This window comes from Chiloscyllium punctatum, chromosome 40 (genome assembly GCF_047496795.1).
Source record: "Chiloscyllium punctatum isolate Juve2018m chromosome 40, sChiPun1.3, whole genome shotgun sequence".
NCBI lineage: Eukaryota > Metazoa > Chordata > Chondrichthyes > Orectolobiformes > Hemiscylliidae > Chiloscyllium > Chiloscyllium punctatum.
In genome coordinates this window covers 40,270,093-40,284,986 of record NC_092778.1, presented here as the reverse complement: position 1 = coordinate 40,284,986, position 14,894 = coordinate 40,270,093, and the positions used below count along the sequence as shown (strand labels likewise).

At 37.5% G+C, this 14,894-nt stretch overlaps 1 protein-coding gene across 1 annotated transcript in view; it reads left to right on the top strand.

Annotated features, from left to right (window-relative positions):
* The window catches only part of rgs11 (regulator of G protein signaling 11), a 143,145-nt gene extending 128,605 nt beyond the window's left edge, over positions 1-14,540 (top strand). The window contains exons 16-19 of the mRNA XM_072559612.1: positions 5,881-5,963; positions 6,479-6,584; positions 7,905-8,074; positions 12,891-14,540. Coding sequence (XP_072415713.1) covers positions 5,881-5,963; positions 6,479-6,584; positions 7,905-8,074; positions 12,891-13,020 — 489 coding nt within the window. The 3' untranslated portion in view covers positions 13,021-14,540. The remainder of the gene's footprint in view (positions 1-5,880; positions 5,964-6,478; positions 6,585-7,904; positions 8,075-12,890) is intronic.
* The last annotated feature ends 354 nt before the right edge of the window (positions 14,541-14,894 follow it).

The window sequence follows — 14,894 nt, the reverse complement described above, 5'->3', positions numbered from 1 at the left end:
GTCTCCTGAAGGAGATTACGGAGGAAAGGAAGACAGGGCTAGTTGAAAACAAGGAGGAAAGTTTTAAATCCAGCCATTGTTAAATGTGGAACCGATGTAGATCAGCTAAGCACAGAGACAACAGGAGAATGAAACTTTATGCGAGTAAAGGGAGAGGTAGCACTCTCATAATAGAGGGAAAGTAGGATTAATAATAGACCAACTGGAGTCAAACCAAAATAACTTAGTTCAAAACAAAATTGAAAGATTAGGCAGCAAATAGTAAGAGGTTGGATGGGTTGCTCTTTGGAGAGTCAATGTGGGCTTGTTGGGCCAAAGGGCCTGTTTCCACACTGTAAGTAAGTAACCTAATGAATTGTTATTATTATAATCATTTTGAACCAGGACGTAAAGATCAACTGGGAAATTACAGACCACTCAGTTTAACTACAGTGGTGAGGAAACTTTAAGAAACAATTGCTTGGGATGGATGGAATTAATAGTGACACGGAAAAATGTCAATTAATTTGGAAGGGTCAGTATGGATTTGTTCAGGGAAAATCATGGCTAGCTAATTTTCTGGAATTCTTTGAAGAGACAAAAGACTGGGTTGATGAGGGGAAATTGTTAAAGTAATGTATATAAATTTCTAAAAAGCATTCAATATGGTGCCACACAACAGATCTGTAGGGTAAGTTATAGGCCACGAAATAAAAGGGCAAGTGGACACAAAATTGGTTGAGTGAGAAGAAAGACCTGTAATGGTGAATGAGCACTTTTTCAGCTAGAAGGAGGTTTGCAGTGAGTTCTTCACAGGTGGGTAATGGGATCTTTGCTTTTCCTGATATACATAAATGATGTGGAGTTTGGTATACAAGGAGACAATTTCAAAATTTGTTGACATAGAGTCATAGAAATGTACAGCACTGAAACTGACCCTTCGCTCCAAATCATCCATGCAAACCAGATATCCTAACCTAATCTAGTCCCATTTGCCACCATTTAGCCCAAATCCCTCTCAACCCTTCCTATTCATATACCCATCCAGATGTCTTTTAAATGCTGCAAATGCACTAGCCTACACCACTTCCTCTGGCAGCTGATTCCATACACGCACAACCCTCTGCGTGAAAAAGTTTCCCCTGGGTCCCTTTTATATTTTTCCCCTCTCTACCCAAAGCCTATGCTGTCTAGATCTGGACTCTCCCACCCCAGGGAAAAGACTTTCTCTATTTATCCTATCCATGCCCCTCATGATTTTGTAAACCTCTGTAAGGTCACCCCTCAGTCTCCGACGCTCCAGGGAAAACAGCCCCAGCCTGTTCAGCCTCTCCCTGTAGCTCAAATCCTCCAATCCTGGCAACATCCTTGTAAATCTTTTCTGAACCCTTTCAAGTTTCACAACATCCTTTCAATAGGAAGGAGACCAGAATTGCATGCAATATTCCAAAGGTGGCCTAACCAACATCCTGGACAGTCAAAACATGACCTCCTAACTCCTGTACTCAATACTCTTTCCAATAAAGGAAAACATACGAAACACCTTTTTCACTATCCTATCTACCTGCGACTCCACTTTCAAGGAGCTATGAACCTGCGCTCCAAGATCTCTTTGTTCACCACCACTCCCTAGGACCTTACCATTAAGTGCACAAGTCCTGCTAAGATTTGCATTTCCAAAATGCAGCACCTCTTATTTATCTAAATTAAACTCCATCTGCCACTCCTCAGCCCATTGGTCCATGTGATCAAGATATCCATACACCTCCAATTTTGTTGTCATCAGCAAACTTACTAACTGTACCTCCAATGTTCACATCCAAATCATTTATATAAATGATGAAAAGTAGTGGACCCAGCACCAATCCTTTTGGTACTCCACTGGCCACAAACCTCCAGTCTGAAAAACAACCCTCCACCATCACCTACCTTTGAGCCAGTTCTGTATCCAAATGGTTAGTTCTCCCTGTATTCCATGAGATCTAACCTTGCAAACCAGTCTCCCATGGGAAACCTTGTCGAACATGTTACTGAAGTCCATATAGATCACATCCACCACTCTGTCCTCATCAATCCTCTTGATACTGCTTCATAAAACTCAATCAAGTTTGTGAAACCTGATTTCACACACACAAAAAGAATAGATGGCAGATGCAGAGAAATCTGAGATGGTGCATTTTGATACAAAGAACATGGAGAACCAGTCTAAAATATAGGTTCTTATTGTAAAGGATGTGCAGGAACAGAATGACCCGGATGCAATTGAGACATTAGAGGTGGCATGACAGATGGAGGGAGCTATTAGTAGAGTATTCTCGAATTCACAAATAGGGGCATAACGTAAGAGAGAAGGAAAGTTCTGATGAAGTGATTGGACTTTAGATGGAGTATTGCGCATTTTGGGTGCCACACTGGAGAAAGAATTGGACTGCATTGGAGAGATTGCAGATAATGTTTATGTGAATGATTCCAAGGATGATACACTTCAGTTATGAGGAAAGATTGGAAATGTTGGAACTGTTTTCCTTGGAGAGGATAAGGCTAAGAGAATATTTGATAGCAGTTTTCAAAATAATGATGGATCCAGGAGGAGAGGGTATGGAGAAACTATTCCCACTTGTAATTGGACCAAAAACTAGAGAGCTCAGTTTTAAAGTGTTTTACAAAAGAAACAAATGTAAGGCAAAAAAAACATTTTCACTCAGAATAGTTGAGGTCTGGAATGCATTGTCTGGAAGTGTAATGGAAGCAGGTTCAATGGAGGCATTTAAGAGGATATTTGGATGTCTATTTAAATGGAAACAACGTACAGGGTTACAGAGTAAGGTGGGAAATTGGTGCAAACTCAAAATGCCCAAAGAGCCAATGCACCAGAGCAGCTCTGTGAAATCCACCTTTAGAAGGTAAAGTAAAAACCTAGTTAAATAAACTTTGTACAAGTGGATAACATATCGATCCTGTAGACCACGTAGGTGTTCCAAACTTGCAGCAATGAGCTAATTTATTCACAATAGTTCCTAATTTAAATTATTACTTCAGGAATGGACTTATAAAATGAGTGACACCTTCACTTTTTGATGTGCTTCTCAAGAATTGTGGACAGATTGATAGTGCGTAAATTTAAACTTTTATTTTTAGCAGAAATCCACCACCATGTTTTTGGCATCTTTTTAAACACTTAATAATCAATGAAGTCTACAGTTTACGTCTGCAGTTGTACAAATACATCAAGGAAGTTTTGATCATAAGACTGTATCTAAACAAGAATTAACTTACTTTGATTTTAAATCTCTGAAGATATCAGGAAATTTAATTTAGATTAGATTAGATTCCCTACAGTATGGAAACATGCCCTTTCAGCCCAACAAGTCCACACCAACCCTCTGAAGAGTAATCCACCCATACTCATTCATCTACCCTATATTTACCCATGACTAATGCACCTAACATTGTGGGCAATTTAGCATGGCCAATTCACCTAACCTGCACATCTTTGGATGATGGGAGGAAACCAGAGCATCTGGAGGAAACCCACACAGACACTGGGAGAATGTACAAACTCCACACAGTCATCCGAGGCAGGAATCGAACCCGGGTGCCTGGCGCTGTGGAGCAGCAGAGCTAACCACTGAGCCACCATGCTGCCCCATGGTGATTGTTAATTTTCTGAATATTTTAGATTGTTAATTTTCCAGAATATCTCTGAAATGCCAAGCAGCTACTGGTCTTTGAAGGTGTGCTATTTTAAAAGGATGAAAAGTGAAACTCACTCCAGCATGTGGAGATCAGTTCCACAATGCTGGACATCAAGCTCTGTCTAACCTACATCATAGTGACCATTATAATCCACCTGCTGAGCTCTTCGACATCACTGGTTAACTAGGTTGGAGGTACGCAGCTGGAAGAGAAAGTTCAAACATTAAGCTCGCAGTAATATTTAATTTTACATCAACAAAATAAAAGAACATACTATAAACTGACGTAAAAGTTATTTCAAGCTAACAAAGCATTGTAATTGATCAATAATCTGACACTATCAGGGAATCTTAACCTTAAAAAAGAGACAGATTCTGAATATGTTGCAGGGAGGTGTATTTCAGTTTTACAAATCAGATTCCTAACCCAAACCCATCTCTAAGCCATTCATGAATCCTATTGTGATTCAGTTTTTAAACTTTAACGTCAATGAACAATATTGTCAGTGCCTTAGAGCCTCAGCTACATCGAGGAAGATGTGGCAGACCCAGGAGATTAGTGCTTTTACACCTGTCTCCTGGATCACTGTTGGAAAAAGCCTGCTTCTGGGTAACCCTTGCAAAACTCCTCAACTACCACCCGCAAAGGTCCAGCCACAAGAACTGAAGTCTTCCTACAGAGACTACATGATAACACTGAAATAGGAGCAGGAGTCGGCCATCCAGCCTTTAGAGCCTGCAGCACCATACAATATGATCATGGCTGAAATCCAGCTCAGTACCCTATTCCCCTTTTTGTCCCATACACTTTGATCCCTTTAGCCCTATCAGTTTCCTTCTTGAAAACATTCAATATTATGACCTCAAAAGTTTTCTGTGGCAGAGAATTCCAAAGGTTCATCAATCTCTGGGGGAAGTCATTTCTCCTCAGTCCTAAATGGTCTACCCCACATCCTTTGTCAGTGACCCCGGTTCTGGAGTTCCCAGTTTACTCAACTTACTTCATCAAATACCACTAATTCACATTACTAGTACTGGTAAAACCTGGAGAACTCTTCAATTCCTGGTGAAGGAGAAGTCAACAGAAGAGTTACAAAACCTGCAGCCTCAACTTTGATTAAGACTGTGCTATCCTTATAATTACAGATAAAAATAATTAAACAAAAATTCCAATATTTCAGTCGAGACATAACCATCTTCGAAAAACATCAAAAATATATAGGTGGAAAGGGATACAAATAGTTTACAGACATACACTGTTAGATTAAAGAAAGTGGACAAAGTGTTGGCAAATGGATTATAATGTGGGAAAATGTGAAGTTATTCATTTTGGACTAAAGGAACAGAGTATTATTTAAATGGGGAGAAACTGCAGAAAGCTGCAACACAAAGGGAAATGGGTGGGGTGCGAGCTTGTGCATGAAACACAGAAAGCTTGCACACACATGCAGCAAGTAATCCGAAGGCTAATGGAATGTTGGCTCTTATGTCAAGGGAGTTGGAGTATGGGAATAAGGAGTCTTACTCTAACTGTATAAGGTGCTGGTGAGACCACATGTGGAGTACTGTAAAGTGGTTTTAGACCCCTTGTCTAAGAAAATATTATTTCATAAGAAGCAGTTCAGAAAAGGTTCACTAGGATGATCCCCATTGTGGAGGGATTGTCTTATGAGCAAAGGGTAAACAGGTTGAGAGTCTACTCCCTGGAGTTTAGCAGAATCAGAGGTGGTGTCATTGAAACATACAGAATTCTTAAGGGAATTGACAGGCTAAATGCTGAGAGGATCTTTCCCCTCATTGGAGACTCTAAGATCAGAGAAGAGGGCATAGTCTCAGAATTAATGTGTCCCAATTTAAGATTGAGATGAGGAATTTCTTCTCTCAAAAGGTTGAGTCTTTGGAACTCTTTGCCACAGAGAACTGTGAGAGCAAAGTTGTTATGTATATTTATGGCTGAGACAGATTCTTGATCAGTAGGGTTATGGGGAAAGGACAGGAAAGTCAACGTGAGGAACATCGGATCAGCCGGGGTCCTATTGGTAAGGAAGACCTGGCTTGAGGGGCTGAATGGCCTGTTCCTGTTCTTGTTTCTTATGGCCTTCTTTAATAAGGACAGTGTAATTTGTGTTTCCTATGGAGGAAAAATGTTAATGCATATTACTAACTCCTTAAACTTATTGATATCTTGTTGATATTGTTACTCCAGGATTCTTACCCACGTTACTTAAAGTCAGATATGTACAAGAATATTCTAGCAAGATCCATTGTTCCACAGGAAACCAAGAGAAGGTATGTTGTTACATGCAGTGTCCAGAAAATATTTTGGGGGCAAAAAGTTGATTTGCTAAAAGGTAGTGACAGTTTTTTTTGTGGCTTTTGTTTCAGCCAACCTTTAGAATAAATAACATTATGTATCCTGATATTTTAGTAAGTTGTATAAAGTTAGTTTTTTCAAAAACATCAACCAAAATGTAAATGCCAGCCTACATAAAATAATTTTTTTTATAGGTACATTCATGAAAGAGGATTTAAAATGTTGTTAAATTTAAATTACTCTCTATGGCAAATATTCCTCTCATGTTCAGTTCATTTTGCAAAATTTAATTTTAACGTTTTATCACTGAAATTTGAAAAAAGTGATTTCATGTACTACTTTAATCTTACATTTCCAAACCTACGCTAAGTAGATGCAGAATTTTCTCTGTTACTATATATTAAAGAGAACAATTCACTGGGGCTTATGTATTTTATCAATGCACAAACTGTTTTAAAATATATACTTTTTTGCATCTATGTTTATATAGCATGGTTCCATTCATGAGGTGGCATCGTTATTCCAACGCCAGCTCTGTACAGATGTTCTACCCAAAGGACAATGACGGGAAAGGAAAGGATGCAACGGTTTCACAGGTTCAAAACTAAACACACCACATTAACAACATGTTTTTTTTCTTTACCCTGCCATATTTCTACATCTCTTACAATACTCCCACACTTTCCACAGAGTCATATATAATCATTGATATGTTTCATTGCTGACTTTACATCGCAGTTTTACATGTTACTTGTTATCCCAGGATGTAAAAATTGAATTCCTTGTTGAAAACCAACTAAATTCATAAACTCATCTGTATGCCATTTTTGAGTAACCCGGAGTTAGGGAATCACATAGATTGCTATACCCCTCAAAAGTGTTTTCAACTGCTTTGCGTTCTGTGATATGTTTGCCCTTAACAGTATTTTATTGAAATCCTTTTGAAGTATTAAATAATGTACCACTAATGTTGCTAACCTTTAAGTTCCATTTGAAGAGCACAAGATGAAAACATATATATTGTATATGGATGTTGTAAAAACATGTCATGGTGTAGGAGGATATGGTTTATGATCTGGATTCTTCATCTGTTGAGTTCCTAGTCTCAGCTGTAAAATTGGGGAAGGTCTTCAAGTATTCCATTATAAGGAGGAAAGAAATTATAAGGTCAATCACCCACTGTAGCCACCATAGTCCTCCGAACATCTGTTATAGTTAGAATTAAGAGCTGATGGAAAATGGGCCCCAGGCAAGTTTCTTGGTTGGGGTGAACATCACGATTGGAATCTCAGGAGAAAAAGAATAAAACTAAAGAATAACTGCCATCATATATTTGAGGTTTTACATATATATGGGCATAACCCACTGATGTTGAGCAATTTATCCAGAGCTCTCAATAAATTAGCTTTCCCACCTTGACAGCTTCAGACTAGAAAGCCTCATTGCTGGTAATTGTCTTCTAATTTTTTGATGTTCCCCCACTTTCCTTTACAAAATCTCGAATATTGATGTTTCCTACTCATGATGCAAAATGCATTAGACAGTATTGTAATAAAATCATATTTGTGTTTTAGTTATACCCTACATATCAAGTATTTTGTGTTCCTACAGTATTAATCCTCATATAAAATCTTCATACAAATAAATATTCTTTATAACAGCTTGGTGTTTTTTTTCTCATTTATAAAATCACATTCCCTGTCTGCATGACATCTTCACTGCAGAAAAGTTTTTTTTAAATATAAAGAATGTTTGAGGAAAAGCACATTTAAGTAATTATTCTATATTTGGATATAAAGATGTAAAATGTTAAAAAGGTTTTTCTATCCATTAGTCAGTACAATTTAGTATTTACAATAGTTTCTTATTACATTGCTGGACCTCAAAATACTTTTCCTTTTCTTTTATCCCTACAGCTATGTCGATTCTCCCACCCTTTGGCAAACCTAGGAGTGTTCACTGGACCAAATATCCCAATTAATTCCGAGGATGCACCTTCCTGGTCCCATTCCAGCCTTCCCTCATTTTGCCCTGGAATCCTTCCTGCTGCAACTTCCCCTTCCTGTAGCTGCACTGACCCTCAGAGGTTCGCTGTTTGTTCCTCACTTCCATTTTCAGCATGTGATAAGAATATTAATGAGTTGTGCTTTGGTTCTTCTAAATTCAAACCTCCTTCACTAGTTAATGTAAGTGTAGAACCATGGTATTCCCAAGACCTGATGTAAGTCGTTTTTAACAACAGTATATTAATTTTCAACACATACAGCATATTATAAATCTTGTATACATACCAAGGGTTGTACAAAGTATTGATCAAGTGTCACCTTTCATTGAAACGGTAAAACTATTAGGATCCACTATTAAGTCATTTGATAAATTTCAATTATTCACCATCTTAGAAAATAGTTGCCGAAAAATTTCAAAATATATTTATACGCAACTTATATATTACCACCTGCTGAATAATTGCATTTATTGAAATGAATACCAGAGACAATATCAACAATGTTAATAACTTGTTACTTAATCCTAATAATATACTTTGACAGATCCAGATCATGGCAGATTGTCAAGTAAGTTCCATTATTTGTATGCATTAACAATGAAATTTAATAGAAAAATTCAAAATCGAAAAACTACTGAAGTTCAAAATGGATATTTCAGTGAGAAATTCATCTGATATCGTAGGCCAGGATTTACTTTAGATATCCATTCATTAGATTGACTTTTGTGTCGCTTCTCCACAATAAGTTGCTGTTCGTGGGAAATCAAAATGCTGCTGCACCTGTATGAACAGGCCAAGTTGCTGTCAGTTTCTTTAAGTAATTTTACTGAAATATTGTGAATGCCGAACAGAGTCTAAACTGGGAAGTGCAATTTTGTGTGATGAATTCATTGTCAAATAGGTACCAAAAGCACAACAAAAAGTCAGAAAGATGGTTAGGGCTGGAAGAGAAAGGGGAAAGGAGATGGAAAGAGAGTAATAAATTGTGTAACGTTTAAAAAGAAAATGCTCTAATAACATTTAAAAACTGAGAGTTAGACTCTGCATTTGTGAAAGTGAATTTTCAAGGCCAGAGAAGTTGTTTGTAAATAGTTAAAGATTACCATACTATAAAATACACCTAAATGGAGAGCCAAATAGTGAGTTGCCTTCTTCATGCAGCGAAAGGAGAAGCAGAACAACTTGACAGAAATGTTTTGAATTTTGCATTTAATTGTGTATTTGCACTTGCCTGAATTTCCTGTTAGGTTCACACACAAGTAATAATGGGTATCAATAGCCTCAATTGATATTGTAGTAAATTCAGGTCCTGGACCTTTTCATTGTTTAAACAATTGGGAACAATATATTCAATGTAACTGGAACAAACTCACAGAAGACTGTTCACTTTTTCTGTGTTCATGAATCAAGCATGTAGAATAAATGGAATATTCTGCAAAGGACAGGGCAACATTTAGAATACTCAGCTTTAAAATGGCCTCGCTTCATTATCAAAAATTCTGGCTATGTCACTCATCAGTTTAAGCTGTGACCTGTACTTTGTTTATTATTTGTCTTTTAATTGTTATAATGTTTTTATAAAAACTACAGAAATTGGAGCTACTGAGTTAGGCTTAGCCATTGTGCACTGATCATCTAAAGGCAGGTATTGTCACTACACTATAAAGATACTAATGGTACTAATATATATGTCTGAAAATCACAAAGTTCGTTTATGCCAATGAGCATTGCAGGAAGTGAGATGTTAAAATAAGGTGAGTCTGTGTCATTTTTTGAACTTATTTTTACAAGTAAACAAAAGTTGGGTCTAGAGGAGATGTAAATGGGATTTACAAAATCTCAATCCAACAGGGTTTTGTTGTCGGACGATTCAGTTATAAGGAAGAAATGGTTGAACTGTTGAATGTTGATTCCAAAAGACAGCAAGGTGTTTAATTGAAAGATGAGGTGCTGTTTCCCAAGCTTATGTTGAGCGTGGAACTGCATGAAGCCAAGAATAGAAAGGTCAGAGTAGTAGTGAGAGAGAATTCAAATGATGTCCCACAAAATGGTCACCCAATCTGGGTTTGGCCTCATCAGTGTATCATCCTGAGCAGCGAGTACAAAAGAATTATCATCCTGTCTTTTACCACCAATGCTGAATTACAAACACTAATTACAACTGCTCTGAGAATTGCCGTAGATCAGCCATCTAACAGCAGTCAGAGCACAATCATTTTTGGAGAGTCAGAGGAACTGGATGATTTACTGCAGCCACGGCTGTGCTCTGCTGTGAGGAATCCAGCACTGGGAGGAACAAGTAATAAGGTACTTGCTGCAACCAGTGTCTCAGCCGACCCATTAGGAACTGCAGTGAGAAGAGGTGCTGCTCAAGTGAGTGGGAGCAGGCAGCAACACAACCTGTATGAGGCCCAAAATCATCACCACACATTGTTTTGTGACATAACTCTACAAAGAAATCTAGCTAAAAAAAACTAGCTTCCAAAAATATTAATTACTGAAGATGATCCCAATCAAGAGTTAAATGATACATTTATTCGAACAAATGTTCAGCCAAAATGACAAGACGTCTCATAAAAGAAATCACTCTTAAAGTGCTCAATTCTATAGTCTAGACCCCACTGTCCTGAGCATATCATGCTCTGAATGCATTCCTCACTAACCACCAATCTGCCTCATAGCAACGTCGTTCATAGAATACAGTGTAATGTGTGTTGCAATTTCTGCTTTTAAATAAGTATGGTGTAGGTGTGCTCATTGAATTCTGCCCCTTAGTATTTTCTCTTTCTCACAGTGTAAGGTATGTGCATACCTCCAAACTGTGTGCATTTAAGAAGTTGGATAGGTGAGTGTCAGTGGTCTTAGGTACTGAGAATATTAAGTAAAGACTGTGCGCTATTGATCAGTTATAATTATGGAAGGCTGCTTTACACATTGGTGTATCATCTGTGCAGTTTAGCTATTGCCTTTCTGTTGGCCACACCTTCAATACATCCAGGGTGTAACCTCATACAAATTGCAAATCCTGTCCTACTGATCAGTCTACCAAAGAAACAATCTCGCTATAAAAATAAAATATTGAATTTTGTTTTAAAAAACGAACACCAGCAGATAATCTGGGATTTTTGTGCAGGCATTAAGGATGGGTAGTTCAGAGATGTTTAAGATACAGCTATACTGTAATCTTTTCTCATTGATGGGTAATTGCAAAAATATGAGGAGCAAGAACGGAGGACATCTACTTTTTGACATGGTGATAAGTTAAAATGAAGTTGGATTTAAAGTTTGTCTGCAGTCTAGAAGGACGAGAGTGTGCCCTCAGGCTTCTGAACAATGCTACCCTGCTCAATTTAAAGTCAGAAATCAACACCGAGAACCAATGTGAGTTTCCCTGGAGTAGCCAATAACTGAGCAGACAGCAGATAACCTCTACAATTGGTAAGTTTCCAAAGCTGGAGAACTAGCAAGAAGCCACACAGCTTGAAAGCAGTAGCAGACTTCCAATGCATGTGGGTGAAGGAGAAGGTTCTTCTAAATGGAGGCAACATAGAGTCATAGAGATGTACAGCATGGAAACAGACCCTTCGGTCCAACCCGTCCATGCCGACCAGATATCTTAACCTAACCTAATCTAATCCTGTTTACCAGCACCCGGCCCATATCCCTCCAAACCCTTCCTGTTCATATATCCATTCGGATGCCTTTTAATCTCCAACTTCTTGAAATCTAAAATTAAAAATGTCCTTTGCAGCCAGAGACTGCTGGTATTGGGAGAGCAGGACAACCTCTAACTGCTGCAGTATCCAGGCAGGATGAGCATCTGAACCTCTTGAATTCTAGTCTCCAGCCCCGCCATTGACCTTGCGGTTTTTAAACAGGTTGGGATGGGCAGCTAGCCTTTCCTCCAGGCCCCTCATCCTACACACATGAAAAAGGCCTCAAGTGAGACAGAGCTACAGAACTGGTTTGCCGAATAAGAGCACTGTCCTAAAAAAGGCAGAGACTCATAAGCAAGCCGTCAAGCTACACGGTATATATCCAAATTGCTCAGATGACTAAAAACCTGGATGGTCCTACTGAAACTTACCTAGCATACCAAACTTGATAAACTTAGATTTTTGGTGGGGAAGGGCATGTGTATTTAGATGGACATTTGGATAAGAGATCATTGATTAGCAGCAGGACATTTTGTTCTGTTTGACTGCAAAATTAAGTTTGCCATATGATAATAGTGCTGTTGGAAATGCTCAGTGCTTCCAAGTCATAGAATAAAGTCCCTTCAGTGGTATAGATGAAAATCCAGTCAGGGAATAAAGCTCAAGTACTGGATATAGAGTTCCTGTTCAACAGAGTAAAATGGTTCAAGGACATATCCATGGAGGTAGTGGTAGAAGGTAGGTTACTGACAAGAATTTATTTTTCTTTAGTTAAAAGTGAGCAAACGAGTCAGGCATAACTAAGACATGTATTTAATTCTGATTAATAATATTCAAAGTAAATTGTGAAGTTCTACCAAAGCATGTTTATGGCAGACGTACTGTAGGAATATGTTTTGGCCACTGTAGAGATTGTGAGGCATGATGTGCTCTTGAAATAACGAAACTATAAAGTATGAGAAGTGTTGGAAAAATGCAGGATACGGCATAGTTATCCAAAGGCACAGACCACAACACTATGCAGCATTTGGCATGCAACATGGATAATGGACATCCAGAGAGTAAGTTAATGGACACTTGCTAGAAACTATACTTTTGTACAATTTGAAAATGATGAAGAAAAGGTGAAAAATGACAGTTGTTTAACAATAGGTCATGAAGCTATTTTAATTGTCAAATGCAAAACTGTTTTTCATTGATTAGAATATGAGATAATAATATGGATTCACTGCTTCCCCTAGTCTCCCTCTTACTGCAGATGAAGTCCCCCTGGAAACTCAAGATTACCTGAATATGGAAAGTGCAGAAATGTCAAAGGTCAAGGATGCTGAATTTGAAGAGGATGAATTTGGATGGACAACAAGATGTTAGAAAAAATGCCTAGAGTATAAATTGTTTTGTTTTCTTGTTATTGTGAAGTGCCTTTATTTATATTAAAAAAAATTGCACTTTATAGTTTTAGAGCATGTTTCACATAATTTCAATATTTCCCTTAAAAATAATTTTACTAATTTTATATCAAATATTTGAACGTAAATGCACTTCATTACACGTCATACAGTGGCATATTTATTGTTTAATTTGTGAAAGTTTGCTATAAACAAATTGTCAACTTAAGAACAAAGATATACCTTATTATTTATCTGGTTGACTGCTTCTCTCTCTCTCTCTCTCTCTCAATTGTCAAAAAAGAAGTTACATCCAAATAGATTTCAAATTCTTTTAATCTTAATATTACACACAAGTCGATCTGAGGAAGTGAAGAGATATTTTCATGTTTGACCAGATCGTAAATTTAAACAGATTTACAGCTGGTTGCACATACCACATAGGGGAACAATTTCTCACATAAATGTTAAATATTAGGAATTTAATCCTTATAAATTCTAAAGATCAAGTTATTCTATTAGTGATTTGTTAGAAGAAAGAGAAACAAATTTACTTTTATTGAACATCTCAGCATTTTTGAGAGAGTTGAAAGCTGTTTGGAAACCAATTACTCAAACTGCAGCCACTTATCTGGCCAATTGCAACAGCTGATTGTGTGCAGCAAAAAACATGAATAATTATCATTTGGAATATTGGCCAGTATATTGAGATTCCTGCTCTTCTCAAAATGGTACTCATCTAAACGGTGATCCAACCAACAATACACCAATGCATCAAGTCTGTGCTAAATTGTCTACATTGTATACTCAAGTCTGGCACCAGTCTTGAATTCAACAACCTTTTGAACCAGAGGCAAGTGCTACCAACACAACCAAGTTGACACTTTAAAAAGAAGAACAGAAAGTAGGTTATCTGCCCCAGACTAGTTGCTCAAATTACTTATTAGTTTTAAGATTGTAAATGACTATTTACATACTATCATAACCTCCTCCCTCTTACATCAAGACAATGCAGTGTCCTTACACTTGCCTTAGTTGCTGATGGTGCATTGTCTTTTTAGTTTGTATTCAGTCATTATGTACTGTTGTCTTGAATACTACTGGTTCGTTTATGATTACTGATTTGAGGTATGTGATTTTCACAAGAAAAATGACAATTATATAAGATGATTCACGCAATGTCAATAAAACTCCTGGTGCATGGAACTGGTCTTTGTAGCATAAAATTGGAAACAGAAAATAAACAGGCAGTTTTTCCCCATCCCAGATTAATCTCTACTGACTTCAGTACACGTGGATATTAAACTAATTGTTGCTCACTTTTTTGTTTGTCCTGTGGGCGGTAATATTGAAAAATAGCCAACCAATGCTTAGAAGTACTTTTTAAAATTAAAATGTGTGTATATCAAAAGAAACACTTATCTATCAAATACTGTTCCAAAGTATTGAGCACGGTTAACTCAGGCTCCAGGGTATTAGAATGAAGTTACTATTAGCTCAGTACAAATGTGTCACATTATGAACTTGCAGTCAATATTTAACAGTTTGTGTTGAATTTTTAATGTGACTGTTGTAAGTTATGTGACTTTTGGCATTTGGTCTATAGATAGTATCAAGTCTCAGGCAGATACCTCATTAAATATGGAAACCCAAAACCATCTGAGTAATTCACACATCTCTTTCTTTAAGGATGGGTCAGTACAAAATGATTGTATTTACCAGACTGCCTGACTCCATGTTTCATACTGGACAAAAACAATTCAATTTGGAGCAAATAGAAGTGAGTGGTCACAATTAATTTCCTATATATCATGATGGGTTTTTTTCCCCATCAGACAAGACTGAGTGGACCTCAGA